A 19501-nucleotide genomic window follows, 5' to 3' on the forward strand; every position below is an offset into this window, starting at 1 on the left:
ATCAGAAGCCAGGAAATGCTATTACGCAAACACAATAGGAACCGAAACCACCACCAACAAAAATTATTCCTTCTGGTAAAACAGCTAACCCCCCCCCAAACAACACACTACAGATCACCTCAACACACCCACAGCCCAAGAGCTGGCAGATTACTTCCTGAACAAGATTAAGACTGTGCAAACAGAAGTAGCCAGCAAGTCACTAGCACAGACACATCCCAGAAAAGCACCTGAACAATTCACAGTAACCAGTAAGGCCAATCTCATCTGGTCCACTTTCACTACCCTGTCCATCTCTGACACACAAAAACTATTAGGCAAACTGGCCGCCCGTTGCAGCCCCTTAGACAACTGCCCCCCCCCCCCCCCACCTCAGCACTCAAGGAAATCATCATATGGATCAACTCCTTCTGAACAAATCTCTAAGCCAAGAATGCCTACCAGAAGAAATGGGAAAAATAGCTCTAACCCCTATTCCTAAATCTTCCAACACAGATCTCACTACTCCCTCCCTCAAACTACAGGCCCATCGCTGGTATCCCCATCCTTACCAAACTTTTTGAAACCCACATAAACAAACAACTAACAGCATACATAGAACAACATGCATGTCTTCATCAAACACAATTCGGTTTCAGACAACAGCACAGCACAGAACTCCTCATCCTGACCTTACTAACCAAAATCAAACAACTGCTAAGTACAGGCTGACAGGCCATACTCCTTCAATTCGACATATCTGCAGCTTTTAACTCAGTTGATCATCAGTTACTCTTAGCAAAACTCTCTGAGATAGGAATAACAGATACGGTACTACACTGGTTCACCGACTTCCTCATGAAAAAAGATGGTGTATACTCCAACAACTGGAGGGCCTTCTGTGGAGTTCCGCAGGGTTCACCGCTCTGTCCTACTCTTTTCAACCTATTCATGAGCTCACTCGGACACATCCAACTTGAAGATGAGAGCATACTGTCATATGCAGATGACATCTTACTCCTCATACCGGTGGCAAGAAACCAAACTGACACTCCTAAGAAAATCTCTGATAATATAGAAAAGATCCAAGCATGGGCAACTGCTCAAAAAACTAAAACTAAACGCCACCAAAACAAAAGTCCTGTATTTCCACAATGCCCAACAAACAGCACCTACGTGTATCATGCTCCAGTCGGGCAACATACTTGCTGTAGAAAAAACCTCCAAAATTCTAGGCTGTTTACTAGACTCCACATTATCCATGGAGTCGCAAGTATTCCATCTTCAAAAGAAAGCCTTCTTCACCATGAAACAACTAAGATTCAACAGGTCATACTTCCACCAGCATCACTTTACCACTTTGCTAACGTCATTCCGCTCCACAAAAAGGGATGCAGGTTAGAGACTGCAAATTACAGACCGGTAAGTCTCACGTCAATAGTGTGTAAACTTATGGAAACATTGATTAAACACAAATTAGATACGGTTCTAGACGATGAGAGACTGAGGGATCCCCACCAGCATGGATTTACAAAAGGAAGATCCTGCCAATCCAATCTAATCAGCTTCTTTGACTGGGTAACAAAAAAACTAGATAAGGGTAAGTCCCTGGATTTAGTGTATCTGGACTTCAGTAAAGCTTTTGATAGTGTCCCACACTGTAGATTATTGAACAAGATGAACTCGTTGGGACTAGGAGAAACATTATCTGCATGGGTTAAAGACTGGCTCAGTGGCAGACTTCAAAGGGTGGTGGTAAACGGTATTCCCTCCGAAACGTCGGAAGTGTTCAGTAGAATACAGCAGGGCTCAGTCCTGGGTCCAATCCTATTTAATATCTTCGTACGGGATCTGCCTCAGGGACTTCAGGGTAAAATTGCATTATTTGCCGACGACGCTAAATTATGCAATGAAGTGGGCAGAGGTACTGTACCCGACAGTATGACACAGGACCTACTTTTACTGGAGAAATGGTCTGCTATTTGGCAGCTGAGCTTTAATTCCAAGTGTAAAAGTTATGCACTTTGGTAGCGGAAACCCTTGCAGAACCTACACTCTGAACGGTGAGACCTTAACTAGAACTGTTACCTGGGAGTAATCATTAGAGAAGATATGAAGGCTGCCATCAAGTGAAGAAAGCTTCATCCAAGGCTAGACGAATGCTGGGTTGCATCCGGAGAAGTTTTGTCAGCCGAAAGCCCGAAGTGGTGATGCCAATTTACAGGTCCATGGTGAGACCACATCTGGAATACTGTGTTCAATTTTAGAGGCCACATTATTGAAAGGATGTGCTAAGAATAGAGTCGGTTCAGAGATTGGCCACTAGGATGGTCTCAGGACTCAAAGGATCTCCCATATGAAGAACGTCTAGATAAGTTGCAGCTATATTCTCTCGAGGAACGCAGAGAGAGGGGAGACATGATAGAGACGTTCAAATATGTTACTGGCCGTATGGAGATGGAAGAAGACATCTTTTTCCTTACAAGACCTATGACGACAAGAGGGCATCCGCTAAAATTCAGGGGTGGGAGATTTCATTGGGACATTAGGAAATATTTCTTCACCAAAAGGGTGGTTGATCATTGGAATAATCTTCCACTTCAGGTAGTAAAGGCCAGCAACATGCTCCATTTTAAGAATAAATGAGATAAACATATGGGTTCACTTCGAGGAAGTGCTTAGGGGGGTGGGTTATTTGAGTGGGCAGACTTGTTGGGGCCATCGGCCTTTTCTGCCGTCATACTCTATGTTTCTATTGTCCAGATGATGATTCTATCCCAAATGGATTACTGCAACTCCACCTACCTAGGAATCAACGCCACCCTCACCCACAAAATGCAACTGATTCAAAACACTGCAGTAAGACTCATCTTTGGTCTGAAAAAATACGACTCCATTTCAACCCACCGCAAACAACTCCATTGGCTACCCATCACAGCTCGTATAAAATTCAAAACAACGAGTATCATGCATCACATTATCTACGGCAACTCAGCAGCCCCACTCATCATTCTCTTAACAGATACATGGTCCAAATCACGCAGAATTCTTAACAGGATCCAATTGAACCTCCCCTTGACAAAAAATCTTAAGTACAAAAAAATCTTCCAGTCCATGTTCACCTTCCTAGGAGTTAAAATCTGGAATAAATTCACAGAGACTATAAGAACGGAAACCAATCACACCCTATTTCGAAAGAAACTGAAAACGTCACTCTTCGACAACTAAACTTCTAAGATCATCATAAGCATCTGACCTTTACTTATTTGCCTAGTTTTAGGTTTCATGTCCCCTACCCATTCCCTTCCCTTTCCTCAAGTCGCCTAGAGCCTGATTAGGTATGCGCGAAACACAAATATTAGATTACATTAGACATTAGTAAATGAGCAGTAGTGTAATATATTCCAAAAGAATAGTATGAATATCTCCCAGAGTACTGTATTAGCACTGATGGTACAGTGGTAGACTTTCAGTGTTGAAGAACCTGGCTGATCTTGCTAAGAGAACATAATCAGTTAACCATCTGTATAGTATTCTCCATCTTCAAGCCTCAGCGGAGAATGTGGATGAAACAGACAGTCAAGGAAAGGAAGGTGATCCACATGAAAGGCTGAACACCGATAGTGGAGCTCTCCAGCAAATGGAAAAATGTGGGAGGCGATCCAACTTAACAGGCTATACACCCTCCGTCAGAGTCCTGGTAATGTAATAATCAGAGTTGCTGTGATGGAAGGGATAAACCACAGTTTCTCAACTTCTTGGAGCCAAATATCTCCTAAGTCTAACAAATATCAACTGAGTACCCCCACCCAAGCTCCACCCCAGACCTGCCAAAGCTTCACCCCAAATCGGTTCATAGACAATCCCGCGAAAGACAAAGGCGCGCGCCGACAACTGAGCGCAAAACGGAGGCGCGCGCCAAAGAAAATTACAGTTTTTAGGGGCTCCGACGGGGGGTTTTGTTGGGGAGCCCCCCCAGTTTACTTAATAGAGATCGCGCTGGGGTTGTGGGGGGTTTGGGGGGTTGTAACCCTCCACATTTTACTGTAAACTTGACTTTTTCCCTAAAAACTTGGTCACTCTAGGTAATCTACTGCAAAGCTGGAAGATCAAATTCTACATCTACGCCGATGACATCACCTTAATCTTTCCCCTAACCAGCATAACCCCTGAGATAAACAATCTCCAAGCAACAATCCTTACACAAATCGAACTATGGAAGGCCGATTTCAAACTGAAAATCAACTCAGATAAAACCAAATTCTTCCTGGCGAGTCCAAACGACAAAATCAAAGACCCTTCAATCTCCCTGAATGGCCAAGTCTTTCCCATAACAAACTCCTTAAAAATACTAGGAGTGACCCTCGAACACAACCTTACCTTCGAAACCCACATCGACCTCCTGGTCAGAAAAGGCTTCTCCACCCTATGGAAGCTAAGATTCATCAGAAAATACTTCGACGCCCCCTCATTCCGCTTACTTATGCAATCCTCCATCTTAAGTCTACTCGACTACTGCAATATCATCTACCTGGGATCTTTCAAAAAAAACCACTCAAAGACTATGAATCATCCAAAATACGGCAATCCGACTGATCTTCAGCCTAAAAAAATGGGAACACATAACTCCCTACTACCAAAAACTTCACTGGCTACCCTTGGAAGCAAGAGTACAATTCAAGTTCGCCTGCTTCTGTTTCAAATCCATCCTTGGCTTGGCCCCCCTATACTTGGTACCCTAGACTGCCCATCCAAACACACACGCAGAACCCACCTGTTCAGCTATCCTACTTTAAAGGCCTGCCGCTACAAAAGATATCTAAATAGAACTCTCGCCTTTCAAGCAGGTCAGCTCAATAACTGGCTGGCCCACATCATCTCACGCGCCTCATCCTACCTAAACCTCAGGAAACTGCTAAAATCTAATCTATTTACCAGATTTACAACCTAAACGCCCATATCCACTGTATGTACCCCCTTTGCTATACCTACATTTTTTAAATTTATCCTTTATGCAGATTGTCCTGATCTTCTTTACTGTACTTTTTTGCTCTGATTGTGCCTTTTCTCTGATTACTCCATCTTTCGCTGATTGTACCTTTTTCTCTGGCACATAGTTTCTCTGACTGTACCATTGTAACCTTAGCTGATTGTCCAGCCCTTCTTCACTGTAAACCGCCTCAAACTACTATGGCTTCGGCGGTATATAAGAAATAAATTATTATTATTATTCCCTTCCCCAACCAACATCTCTCTCTGTCCCCTCCATGGGTCCAACTTTTCTTCCTCTCTCCTCCACCCCTATTGGCAACATGTCTCCCTCTATCTCTCACTGTCCTTTTCTCATTCCCTCCCTTGCTGTAAAGGGAGGGGGAAAGAGAGAGATCCAAAGTGCATGTCTCCCACTCCCTCTACTGCCACATCCAACATTTCTCCCTCCTTTCCACCAGTCCAACATGTCTTTCTCTCTGCCTCCTGCATGCTTCCTCTCCTCCAATCCTCATTCCATCCCCCAACCAATATCTCCCTCTCCCCCTTCATGAGTCCAACTTTTTACTCTCTGCCCTCTCCCCCTTCCTCTGAGAGTGACATTTCTTCTTCTCTCCTTTCTGCCTTCCCCATCCACCTCTCCCTCACTCTCTCTCCATGTGTACACTTTCTGCCTCTTGCATGCTTTCTCTTTCTCCTCAAATGTTACATCCCTCCTTCCCACCCCCAATCCATCATTCCCCAATCCCACTCACATGTTCTCTCCCCATGCCCCATTTCTTCCTCTCCTCCAAACCATGTCCATTTCTCCCTCTTTCATCACTCTCACTCATCCTTCAACAATTTCCTTCCTTCCCTCCCTCCTTCCCAACTAATATTCTCTCCCCCCATGCACCATCTCACCCTCCCCTTCAGCATGCAGAACCTTTCCTTTCCCTCCCCTTCTCCTTTAAGTCCAACAAAACCTTTCCCTTCCTCTCTCTTCTGCCAGGTCCAGCAGTTCTTCTCACTTCCCTTTCCCTCCCCCTTGTCCAGCAGCACCTCTCCCTCTCCCCATGTCTTCTCCCTGTCCAGCATTATCTCTCCTCTTCCTAGCGGCAGCTCATTGCGTGCTTTTAACTTCCCCACACAGCTGCTGCTAACATTAGTTTAGCCATGATTCCATCAGGCAGCCTCAGGACCTTTGCTAGGCCAGCCCACCTCATATGATGCAACTTCCTCTTTCGTCGGAGGCGGACTGGGCTAGCAAAGGCCCGAGGCTGTCTGATGGAATCACTGGCTAAACTAACGCTAGCGGCAGCTGTATGTGGAAAGTTAAAAGCACACAGTGAGCTGCTGCTGGTTGGGGGGGGGCAGGGGGTAGGGAGGCTGGGGAGAGAAGACAAGGAAGGCAGGAGATGCTCAATGGCAGAAGGAAACTGGGAGATATACAGCGTCGGTGGCGCATATCCCCTGGGATATGCGTACTGCGTGTTGAGAACCTCTGGGATAGATGATCCATCCTAACCCGTTCTAAAGTTTTGATAGTGAGCATGATGGAATAACAAAAACAAGAGTCGTGCCATGTAGAAAAAACATGTCCTGTTTACTTAAGAACATAAGAATTGCCGCTGCTGGGTCAGACCAGTGGTCCAACGTGCCCAGCAGTCTGCCTATGCGGTGGCCCCTAGGTCAAAGACCAGTACACTAGCTAAGACCAGCCCTACCTGCGTACGTTCTGATTCAGCAAGAGCTTGTCTAACAGACTCTACACCCATGGTGGATCCCTGCAACAGTATTCAATGGTGCTGTTAATGTGAGTATGAGCAGCAGAGAACAATAAGTAAAAGTTCCAGTTTCAAAGTGTAGATTAGGAGAAATCGATGATCCGGCCAAGGAAGATCAGTATGCACACCTGGAAATCAGGAAACTCTCAGTTGAGGGTCAAGGACAGTCAAACGTGCTGGGAGCAACAGTAAGAGAAAGAGGAGTCTCCCAGTTCTTAAAGAGTGCATCCTGAAGGAGACTACAGAGGAAACTGAAGAAGTTCTGTAACATAACATAACATAGTAACATAGTAGATGACAGCAGATAAAGACCCGAATGGTCCATCCAGTCTGTTCAACCTGATTAAATTTTAAAAAATTTTCTTCTTAGCTATTTCTGGTCAATTCCAGGAAGCTCATTGTATCTGATTGCAATCTGAGAGCTGAGCTTTTCCTTAGGCGCCTGACATACTGAAGGAAAAAGGGATGAGGAGAGGGATTCAATAGGATTTCATAGAATCCTGGAGCAGTTAATGTAGGCTCACACTCAGTGTCAGTAGTATGTGTGAAGACAGGTCAGAAGCCATAGCTGATACCTCAGAAGAATCTTGATTGAGAAGAATCAAGAAGTACTCTTTCGATGAAAAGATGATGGATTATGCCACTGAGTCGGCCACTGACTTGTGGCAATATGCAGTGAGAAATCAACCTTGTAAGGTTTCACAGCAGAGTACAGGAGTGGTTTGCCTTTGCCTTCTTCCATGCAAAATGTGGCTCCACTGTTATCACTGCTGCCCTTCATGAGACCTCTTAGCATACAGTATCTAGTTTACTTTTGTCAGGTGGTCTGCTATCCAAATACTAGCCAAGCCTGATTGGACTGTGCTTAGCTTCTGATGGTAGGGCAGACAGGCTGCAGTCTCCTGCAGCATTGGATCATGTTCATCAATGCTTCGATGAAAAAATTGGAGTCAGTACCCGCAGGCATTTATGCGCTATATTCAGTGTGGGCCAGTACTGAGGGATTCAATGTTAACATCGGTGTCGCATGCAACTTGTAAATGTCACCGATATCCATCTTGAAGAACTCCTTCAGTTGATCCCGGAAGGAGTGCACCGGTACCATTGGCTCATCTGGTGGTACAACTGATGCTGTTGAAGCTAACTCAATGCTTCACATAGTCCTCTGACATTGAAGAAAGTGAATAGACGTACCGGTACCATATGCCATCAAATTGGTACCATATGTGCAGCAGGGTGTCTAAGTGTCAATACATGAAGAGGCAGCACACTTCAAAATTGACAGCCTGCATTGAGAAATGACAGTGTCCATGAAAGGCAAGTATCGAGAGCCTCGATGCTGAAAATGCCTACGACTCTGGGAAAGATCTCGATGTATGAAGAGGCAGCACCGGTACTGCATCCTGCTAGCTGGTAGAAAATGTACAGCAGGTGTTTAAGTGTGGTTGCCTCAATAGGCGATGTGCTTCAGAAATGACAGTTTGCATCGAAGAATGATGGTATCGATGAGTGGGGTATGCATCAAGAGACTCGATGCTAGATATGCCAATGATGCTATTCGATGTCTACCTGTACTGACAGGGATTGGTACTACAGAAAAGTCCAAGTTGCTGGAAATCCGATTCCAGGCCTAATATTTCTATAAGAGAAGAAGAAAAAAATATTCTGGTAGTTTGTTGGTTTTTTTTCTTGTTGTTTGTTTGGGCTTTTCTGTTAGCCCTGGAGTCAGGACCTGCTGGAGAGGACAATACTGTGATGGAGTAAAAAGGCTGAAAAAACATCAACGTTGATGGCAGGGGCAAAGGCTTATTTATTTTTAAATAAGGTAGAAAATAAAAAGCAATGAACAAGTAAAACAGGACAATTTTAAAAATGAAGTAGGAAGGCAAACTCAAGGAAACAAAATTGAGATACGTCTTCTTCACTTCGCGGAAAATGAAAAACTGATTATTTCGCGAGATAGCGTCGAGTGGGAAGGCACTTGTGCATGCAAGGTGTGGGCAGTCTTGAAGCTTTGCTAAAAGCTTAAAGTGACAATACAATTTACCACTGTCTGTACCAGGCTCCTTGGATGACATCACCCATATGTGAGAATATGCTGTCTGTTTGTCTAAGGATAATGCTAGTGTAGAAGGACTGAGGTTGAAATGGACACTAAAGAATGACACGTGGTTATCTGCAGAGATGGAAATGGTAACAAATTCTGTCACCGTGTCATTCTCTAAAAAAACACATATCCCTGGTTTTGACTGTGAAGCCAGCTAGGATTTCTGGCTTGAAGGTGCTGGACAATTGGACTGGTACTTTAATTGGCACATCTTAAACATTAATAGGCATATAAAAATTATCTTTAATTGGTTTCATTTAAAGTACATTCAATTAGCATACATACAGGCCTGACCTTCTATGCATAGGGTTGGGAAAACACCTGTTAGAGAAAAACATCTGTTTCCCCACTTGTTGTTTTTTTTTTTTTAACAACTGCTCAGTTATGAACTGAACATACTGTCTCTGACATAGAGGTTGTGGGTTCAAACCCACGCTGCTCCTTGTGACCCTGGGCAAGTCACTCAATCCCCCCATTGCCCCAGGTACGTTAGATAGATTGTGATCCCGCAGGGACAGACAGGGAAAAATGCTTGAGTACCTGAATAAATTCATGTAAACCGTTCTGAGTTCCCCTGGGAGAATGGTATAGAAAAAGTGAATAAATAAATAAAATGTACATGACATTTACAGACTTAAATATAACCCAAGCCAATCAGAAGTCCTGATAATAAAAGGTTGCAGTATGAAGAACCAGTATAGGCTGGCCCATATGAAGGGTGTAAGATGAGTTGGTTTTATTCTTTAGAGATACTGAACGAATCTTACTATGCAGGTGACCCTACAGAAAATCTTCCAAAGTGGAGGAACTGGGATAAAAGAAAAACATATAATTCTAACACACCAACAGTTGTTATGCTGTATTTTCTTGCCAGAAATTTCACTCTGCTATAAAACACAAAACAATCTAACCACTAACTCTATTAGTTTTTTTGATCTCCACTAAGGCCAGCCAACACACGTAATAGTAGGAGAATCTTATATAGGTTTATCTTAGTATTTTATAACTCACAGACCTCAGTGACCTCAATGACGATTAGGGGTACCAACATTCTGTATGATCTATAAAGTTTATTGGCATGCAGATGGTATCACTGAGGTCTGTGAGTTATAAAACACAAAAGCCAGATAAGGGAAAAGGCCTCAGAAGCCATGGGGTATATTAACACCAGGGCTATGGGTGAGAGCTAAAACTTGATCTAAGCTCTCCCCACGCTTCGATCATCAGCCAGAAAAACTCTTATTATGCTGCAGCAATTGTGCTATACATAAATAAATAACTTTAAATAGATTGTTGCAAAATGGACTGAACTTATCTTTATATTGATGCAATGTATTTGTGAGTGCCATCCATAACTAGTGCCACAGTCCCATGTGCTGAAAAGCTAGAGCTGAACGCTAAAGCTGAAGCTGAAGCCTGGTGAAAGCCGAAGCTTGTTGCTTGTTCCACTGTGTTGTAAAAGCCGACGATGACCAAAGTTTCAAGATAAAAGTATTGTTTCATCAGGGCTCTGAATGAGCAGGAAAAATGCCTGTCCTGCCTTCAGTTGCATAAACAGATAGAATGTCTATGATAGGAAACTTAGGTAGATTAAGGCATATGACAATTGGAATTAGATTAGCATAATTTCCAATTAGACTTCAGCTAGAAGTATGAATATATATTAACTTACAGGAACTAATCTGTTTTGTATGAAACTAAGGGCTCCTTTTATGAAGCCGCGTTAGTGGTTTTATCTCATGCACATTTTTAGCGCATGCTAACCCCTGCGCTAGCCGAAAAATATCGCCTGCTCAAGAGGAGGCGGTAGCGGCTAGTGCGGCCGGCATATTAGCGCGCGCTATTACGAGCGTTAAACCGCTAATTCGGTTTCGTAAAAGGAGCCCAAAGGTTCTTAACTTGTTTGAGAGGAATGAGAGAGAGGATGCTCACACCTGTGAGAGTAATGGGACCTCCTTAACCTCCATTATAAAACCACCTAGAAGAGAAGGCTGGTTCAGAAGAGGGCCTGGAGAGTATTTTAAGAGGTTTGAGTGCTGCTTGTTGAGGATGGCAGCCTCCTGAATCTTATCTCTAAAGAGATTCATTCCACAGCATGGCACATCAACAAGTTTCTCCTGCATTTCAGGCTTGAGGTCTGAGGTCTACAACCACACAATTTTTTTGAACGTCAATCCTCATTGTGGAGGCTCTTGATGCCATATTGAAAATATCATAGGTAGTAATGGACTGTGTATTTTCCACACTCCTTCCCCTTGGTTATTAGCTCATGGACTTAATTGGCCTTCTTTTGAAAATGACAGCAAACTCCACAAACACTGTTCTCAATGTTTTACAAGTATGAAGAGGTGGTAGGATTCTATGTAGGAGGTTAGCATAGAATTCTGAAACAATTTCTTCCCAAAAGACTCCAAGGTCATTTCTCTCCCCAGGGATATTGAGAAGTGAGTCTTTGTACTATGGGATCTTCTGAGAGCAGATTTGACCATCATGGAATGGTTAGAAAATTGTAGCTTCTCAAATCCCATAGCCTTTTGAACTCTCTCTCTCTCTATATATATATACAGTCAACCTTTGCATTAACATAAGATACCAAGACTGGGTCCTCTCAGTGCACTTCCTTCAGAATTCTGTGAACCAGGACTGTCACTGCTTTTGGGGGGGGATGCTAAGGAATGGAGGATGTCCAATGTTTCTGCCATAGGTTCCTTCTCTATCTTTAAAGAAAATGAGACACTCTTACCAATTCCTGATAAATTTGGTGAATGAGAGCACCTTTGGGGAGATTTACGTCTCATGTGTTGAGGAAAGATCCAAAGAGAAACCAGCAGACTCCTCTTCCAAGACCCTTCAATTGCCCAGGAACACACTGATTCTGGTACAGAAGTACTCTACTGGAAATTACATTACATTACATTAGTGATTTCTATTCCGCCATTACCTTTCAGTTCAAGGCGGATTACATAAGGAGTTATTTGGACATTTAGGAATACATAAGGAGTTATCTGGACATTTCCCATGGAATTTTGAAGTGGAGCAGGTTGCTATTGAGATGATTCTTACTGTGTTAGTTTGTCTTTAAGGATTTCTTGAATAGCAGGGGTTTTATTTCTTTTCTGAAGGTTTTGTAGTCTGGGGTCGTGCTCAGTAAATTGGAGAGTTGGTAGTCTAGTTTTGCTGCTTGAGTGGGCAAAATCTCTACCTGCCTTAAGAAACTGACCTCTTGGTCAGGCTAGGTCTGAAGGCCCTAAAGCACTGTAAATCTTTGATTCGCTGGGGGAAGTTTCCTCTTCCGAAGGACTAAAGACTGACATGTGTGGTCAGTGTTGACTCTGAAACCATTTTGTGTTGATGCATCACCTGCAAGCAGCAAATGTGCTTCAAGGACTGGCTGAACTGTCTCAGACTTTGACATCAGTGTCAAAGCAGTAGCCTCATGCTGAGAAAGGAAATGCTCCATTTACTCTTTAAACTTCAGAAGCTACTCTTTGAAGGATGCCATCGACAAAGGCAGAGGCATTACAATCAGAGTGGCTACGTCCTTTTACGATGTGTCCTTTTAGGGTGTGTCAAGGACTAGGTCTCAACTCTGTGGAGGCTGTTGCATCCTCTCCGATACTATGGAGAATAAATGGTCCTCATGTTGCGGGTACTTAGAGGACACTAATGATCTTGGTGTGTCAGTGCTGCACTCTGAAGAGGCTTGATGTTGGTGTGCCCCAGCTTCTGCCAAACATCTAGCATCTTCTTTCTTGGAAAGGAATCAGATGATCAATCCCAATGGCCTCTTATTGAAATGAAGTTGGGATGCCAATGATAATGGAACAAACTTATCAGTGCCCAAAAAATAATTCATGCTGCTTCTCACGACCATGAATTCCCCTCCGACATCTGTGAACATGGAAGACAAGGAGAGGGATCATGACTAGGATCCAGGCATTGAAGGCATCATGAACTAGTATCCTTTATGTACAGTATATAGTCCTGTTGTACTGGGAACACTTCTTAAAGCCACTGGAAACTTTTCTTGGTACATGTCTGTAAAAAATAGCCCCAGTAAAATTAAATGACTCAAAGAAAAATACCTGACTGGATGCCCTAGGTCTACCAAGGCCAAGAGAGAACTGACAAACCAATAAAAAGATATTTAAAAATGTCTGAAAAACCTAATTAGAGAAGTTATCGGAGAAAAAGTGATTCTACACGACACTGAAAGGACTCGCACAAGAAAAGAGAAGAGAAGAGTGGCAGAAAATGCCTCAAAATAGACAAATTGACAAGGAGCACCAGAAGGGTAACCATCATTGTTTCATGGACATGATCCTATGTGATAGCGATAGGCAGGCAGGCTTTGGTGCATGCACAGAGAACTTTCCAGAAGCTGGAGAACTGTTCTTGCATGGCGTTCCATCGGACAATATTACACATATGTGAGAATATTAGTATCTCTTAGAGAAAGATGGAAACAGGGGAAAGGTGTAGGACTAAGGACAGAGAAAAAACAAATCAGGATGCTGCAATGAGGACAGAGAAAGGAACCTAAGATAGGAAATGTAGGAAGAGGCGATGAAAAACCTAAAAGGAAGCAGCTATTACTATTTTCAGGTACACTTAGGATTGATACTGATGTAACTTTTCTGCACGATGATTTCTGCCATTATATCTTTTAGCAAATGAGTTTCATATGTGGTTCTCAAACATGTGATGGGGTCACCAGCTAATTCAATTTTCAGGATATTCACAATGAAAATTAGAAAGATTTGCTTATAACAGAAGTAGTAGATATCCAATCATTTTTATTGCTTTTATAGAAATAAATAAAATAAATTTCACTTACACAAGTTGTCTAAACTCCACTGGGCACAGAATCCAACTTGGCGCTTCAGAAAGTCGGAATTATTTGTCCATTTCTCCAGCATAAGCAATTGATCACTAATACATGATTCAGAAATTGTCATTTTGTTCTCACCTGACAATTTAAAAAAGTTTTTAACTATTAGGTTTATTTAAAAGGTGTTACCATGTGCTTATGTTTTAACAGGCATATCTGATTACTCAGGTACGGAGGCCATTTTGATTACAGGACTGCTGTTTTGTACATTATTGAGTTTACCATTACAGGCAGCTTTAAGGCCTGAACCACAAAAAAATGCACGTTATCAGGTTTTTAAAAAAATTGGCATTCATATTTCCAAGCCCACAAATAATTTAGCAATACTCAACTGCTATGATCAATTTTTATGGCATACCACCTCAACTCTTAGGCACTATAAAAACGCAGAGAATTCATTATTATAATACTTAATTCATCCTCAACACCAGCATTTTTATTTCACTGAATCATAGATGTGACCCATCATAACCTAACAATGCTGTACCCTGCAATTCAGAAGGTGCAGATTTGGTTCTGGCTCCTGGTTAACTATCTGCTGGAAGACAGAGAAAACTACTGGCAAGTTCCAGGCTACACCTGCTTTTATACTGGTGATGTCACCGGAACTTGCTTGTCAAAATGGGATCGTCACGTGGGATCTCTTCACAGGGAAAGGTAGGGGAGGGTTATTGCGGTGGGCAGACTTGATGGGCCGTGGCCCTTATCTTCCGTCTGTTTTTATGTTTCTATGTCTTTTTCTCAACCTTCATTTGCTAGTTGGGGGCACATAACCCAGTGGTTTGAACTGGTCTATCCAGATAAGGAATCCTTTGATATATAATACATATAATTCACCCTCAACCCTAGCTTTCTTGTTTCACTGAATCATAGATGTGACCCAATCAGGCCAGCTCAATAACAATGCTGTGCCTTTCTATGTAGAAGATTCAGTTTGATTCTGGGTCCTGGTTTTTGTTCTTCCTGCTGGCAGTTAAGGATGCTGTTAAGACAGTATTTATAGCCACCACCATCCCCACCCCACTGGTGGAGAAGGAGTTAAAAAATGAGGTGTTATATTCTACACATTAGTCCCATGGCCACAAAATAGAATACTTTTAGCAATAGGCTCTTTAGAATCCAAACTTAGAATACCTGCGTATTGTGTTTGGAGGCAGGTGTGCTCTGGGGTTCCTAGTCAATGTTACTTGTTATGATGACTAATAGGCAGGAGGGGGACATGAGAAAATAGAAGTGCTCCTGGTTGTTGTGAATATGAGTTCAATGCACAATGGGCATAGTAGGAGCAGGTTCCATTTGTTCTTGAAGCCTAAAGGCATCAGAAAAACTACCAGATAAAGTGATCAGGTTTATCTTAAAATGCTCTGAACACTCCTGTAATTCATGCTACCATATTTTTCACTCCATAAGACACACCTGACTAACCATAAACCTTTCCATCTTAAAAACATAACACAGGGACTCCCACCAAAAAGCACAGTTACTTACCGTAACAGGTGTTATCCAGGAACAGCAGGCAGATATTTTCTACATGTGGGTGACGTCATCCACGGAGCCCCGACGCGGACAGCTTTTCAAGCAAATTTGATTGAAGATTCAAGTTTGCTGGTGCTGCACCACATATGTGTGTGCCTTCCCGCTCCACTAGATAGTTCAGATAGCTAGCAAAGAAGCCAACCCCGGGGAGGTGGGAGGGTTGCGAGAATATCTGCCTGCTGTCCCTGGATAATATTGTTACGGTAAGTAACTGTGCTTTATCCCAGGACAAGCAGGCAGCATATTCTCTACATGTGGGTGACCTCCAAGCTAACCAAAAAAGGGACGGAGGGAAGTTGGCAATTTAGGAAAACAGATTACGCACAACCGACTGGCCAAACCGGCCGTCGCTCCTGGACAAAGTATCCAGATAGTAGTGAGAGGTGAAGGTATGAACCGAAGACCAAGTGGCAGCCTTGCAGATCTCCTCAATTGGCGTGGACCTGAGGAAAGCGACAGAAGCCGCCATCGCTCGGACTTTATGTCCCGTGACCCAACCATGCAGCGAGAGACCAGCCTGAGCGTAGCAGAAGGAAATACAAGCAGCCAACCAGTTGGACAAGGTGCGCTTGGAAACAGGATGTCCCAACCTATTGGGATCAAAAGACAAGAACAACTGAGGAACCTTCCGATGAGACTGGGTGCGTTGGAGATAGAACGCCAACGCCCTCTTACAGTCAAGAGTATGAAGCGCCAGCTCTCCAGGATGAGAGTGGGGCTTTGGAAAAAACACCGGAAGAACAATGGACTTATTAAGGTGAAAATCTGACTCCACCTTAGGCAAGAACTTGGGATGAGTGCAGAGGAACACCTTGTCATGATGAAAAACAGTAAAAGGTGGGTCCGCAACCAAAGCCTGCAGCTCACTAACCCTGCGAACAGAGGTGAGAGCAAGCAGAAAGATCACCTTCCAAGTAAGGAACTTCAGATGAGCTTTGTCCATGGGATCAAACGGTGGTTTCATCAATTGAGCAAGGACCACATTCAGATCCCAAAACACAGGGGGAGGCTTGAGAGGAGGATGGACATTCAAGAGACCCCTCATGAAACGAGACACCAAGGGGTGGACAGACAGCGACTTCCCATCAAGCTGCCGATGGAAGGCGGCAATCGCACTAAGATGTACATGAACCAAATTTGTCTTGAGGCCAGACCGAGACAAATGAAGCAAATAATCCAAAACCAAAGATAAAGAAGCAGACAAAGGTTCCACCTGATTTGGAGCACACCACGTGGCGAATCTAGTCCACTTCTGGGCATAACACTGCCTAGTAGAAGCTTTCTGAGAAGCTTCCAGAAATCCTGCACCGACTGGGACAACTCCCGGGAAGGAGTCAGGTGGAAAGGAACCAAGCCGTCAGATGTAGAGACTGCAGATTGGGATGCAACAGCGAACCCCGACTCTGAGACAGCAGAGAAGGAAACACAGGCAGAAGCAGAGGATCCCTGACACTGAGTTGAAGGAGCAGGGACAACCAGGGCTGCCGAGGCCACCGAGGAGCGATCAGAATCATGGAGGCGCGAGCCGACTTGAGATGGACAAGCGTCCTCAGAATCAACGGGAAGGGAGGAAACGCATACAGGAACCTGCCTGTCCAATCCAAAAGGAACGCATTGGCCTCAAGAAGGTCCGGGGAGAACACCCTGGAGCAGAAAAGAGGCAGCTTGTGATTGAGGGGGGAAGCGAATAGATCTATCTGCGGAGTCCCCCACCAAAGAAACACCTGACGTAGAGTCTGGGAATGAAGAGACCATTCGTGCAGCTGCAGGAGGCGGCTTAGCTTGTCCGCCAGGCAGTTTCGCTCGCCCTGGATGTAAACCGCACGAAGAAAGACATTGTGGCGCAACACCCAATTCCTTGCAGAAAGACAGGGAACCCGTACCTCCCTGTTTGTTGACGTAATACATCGCCACCTGGTTGTCCGTGCATACCAGGACCACCCGATCCTGAAGTAAATGGCAAAAGGCCACCACCGCATTGTAAATGGCCCGAAGCTCCAACACGTTGATGTGGCAACAACGGTCCGCACTCGACCAAAGGCCCTGCGTACGCAGACCGTCGAGATGCGCCCCCCAAGCATACGTCGAGGAGTCTGTTGTCAGGATACGGTGATGCTGAGGAGCGAGAAAGAGCAACCCTCTGGAAAGATTGGAAGAGTTGGTCCACCAACGGAGCGAGCGTTTTAAGGAGGGGGTCATCGCAATGTGATGAGAAGTGGGATCCCAATCCTGCCGCTACTGAGAGGCCAAAGTCCACTGAGGGACCCTCAGATGGAGGTGTGCGAACGGCGTGATGTGCACGGTGGAGGCCATGTGACCCAAGAGGACCATCATCTGCTTGGCCAAAACCGAAGCCCGCAGAGAAACCTGCTGGTTCAGCCACACCAGCGTGGCCTGCTGAGGAGGAGGCAGGAATGACCGGAGGCGAACCGTGTCCAGCACGGCCCCGATAAACTGGAGGGATTGAGAGGGGCACAGCTGGGACTTGGGGAAGTTTACCTCGAACCCCAGACTCTGAAGGAATGTAATAGTCTGTTGGGTCGCTGAGATAACCCCCTCCCTCGACGGGGCTTTCATCAGCCAGTTGTCGAGGTAAGGGAAGACCTGAAGGTCCCGGGACCGTAGGGCCGCCGCCACCACCACGAGACACATCGTGAAGACCCGTGGGGATGAAGTGAGCCCGAACGGGAGGACCCTGTATTGGAGATGCGGATCTCCCACCTGAAAACGAAGGAACCGGCGACAAGCTGGATGCACTGGAACATGAGGGTAAGCTTCCTTCAGATCGAGGGAGCACAACCAGTCCCCCTCGTCGAGCAAGGGATACAGAATGGGAAGGGAGAGCATCCGGAACTTCTCCCGAACCAGAAACTTGTTGAGCCTCCTGAGGTCCAGAATCGGCTGGAGGTCCCCGGTCTTTTTGGGGACCAGGAAGTACCTGGGAGGGGGGAACCACCTCCACCGCGCGAAGTCGAAGAAGCGCCCGGGCCTCCAGAAGGAGCAAGGGGAGCTGCGCCCAATTGTAAAGAGACCCATCGGGAGGACTGTCCGGCGGCAATTCCCGAAAGTTCAAGGAATACCCTTCCCGGACCACGGACAGGACCAAGCGTCCGAGGTAATACGAGCCCAGAGTGGGTAAAAGCTCGGAGACGGCCTCCGATGGGAAGGGGGCAGAAACCATCGTGGAGGGGGCCAGCCCCCATCCGCTCAGTCCGTCAAAAAGACGGTGCAGGCTTAGACACTGCCGGGGTTTGAGGCTTCGGAGGAGCCCGCTGCTGCTGCTGCTGTCGGCGAGGAGATGGGCGCGAGAAAGCAGGGGTAGACTTCTGCGGGTACCTCCAGGTACCTGCGGGTACAAGTGGGCTTCGGCTTAGGCCGCACCAAAGCAGCAAAGGGACGCTCATGCTCTGAGAGGTGCTTAGTGGCTGCCTCGATCGAGTCATCGAAGAGCTCATTCCCCAAACAGGGCAGATTGGCCAAGCGGTCCTGCAAGTTGGGGTCCATGTCCACGATGCGGAGTCACGCCAACTGGCGCATGGCAACCGCAAAGGCGGAAACCCGGGAGGAAAGCTCAAAAGCATCGTAAGCTGCATGGAAGAGGTGCAAACGAAGCTGAGAAAGAAAGTCCACCAACTGCCCAAACTCCGCCAGGCGGGAGGCGGGCAAATCACCCTGAAAGGCGGACAGGGACTTGACTAAGACCTTAATATATGATGTAAAGGTAAAATTATAGTTCAAGACCCTGTTGGCCATCATAGAATTTTGGTAGAGACGCCTGCCAAATTTATCAAATGGTCCTCCCCTCCTGTCCCAGGAGTTTACGCCCAGCACTGTCCACTGTGAGCTGTCTAATCTCAAGGTTAACAAGCAATGGGGCCAGACAACCTACACCCCAGGGTACTCAGGGAGCTTAATGACGTCTTGGCGGAACCGCTATCCGCGCTCTTCAATCTCTCCCTTAGTACAGGTAGAGTCCCGTTGGACTGGAAAACGGCTAACGTCATTCCACTCCACAAAAAAGGATGCAGGATGGAGGCTGCAAACTACAGACCGGTGAATCTCACATCAATAGTGAGCAAGCTAATGGAAACTCTAATCAAACGCCAATTGGATACAATCCTGAAAGAGGAGAATCTACGAGATACCCGTCAACACGGATTTACCAAGGGGAGGTCCTGCCAATCCAACCTAATCAGCTTCTTTAACTGGGTGACGGGGAAGCTGGATGTTGGG

At 45.2% G+C, this 19501-nt stretch overlaps 1 protein-coding gene across 10 annotated transcripts in view; it reads right to left on the bottom strand.

The window, feature by feature from the left end:
* RSPRY1 (ring finger and SPRY domain containing 1) overlaps nt 1-19501 on the bottom strand; it is a 351216-nt gene that overhangs the window by 105516 nt on the left and 226199 nt on the right. For 9 of the 10 annotated variants that reach the window (XM_033940899.1, XM_033940898.1, XM_033940896.1 and 6 more), the window contains one exon: nt 13679-13810. The exons of the other annotated variant lie outside the window; for it this stretch is intronic. In XM_033940899.1, the coding sequence (XP_033796790.1) occupies nt 13679-13810 (132 nt within the window). The remainder of the gene's footprint in view (nt 1-13678; nt 13811-19501) is intronic. 10 annotated transcript variants of the gene reach the window in all.

Source organism: Geotrypetes seraphini, chromosome 4 (assembly GCF_902459505.1).
Source record: "Geotrypetes seraphini chromosome 4, aGeoSer1.1, whole genome shotgun sequence".
Lineage (NCBI taxonomy): Eukaryota > Metazoa > Chordata > Amphibia > Gymnophiona > Dermophiidae > Geotrypetes > Geotrypetes seraphini.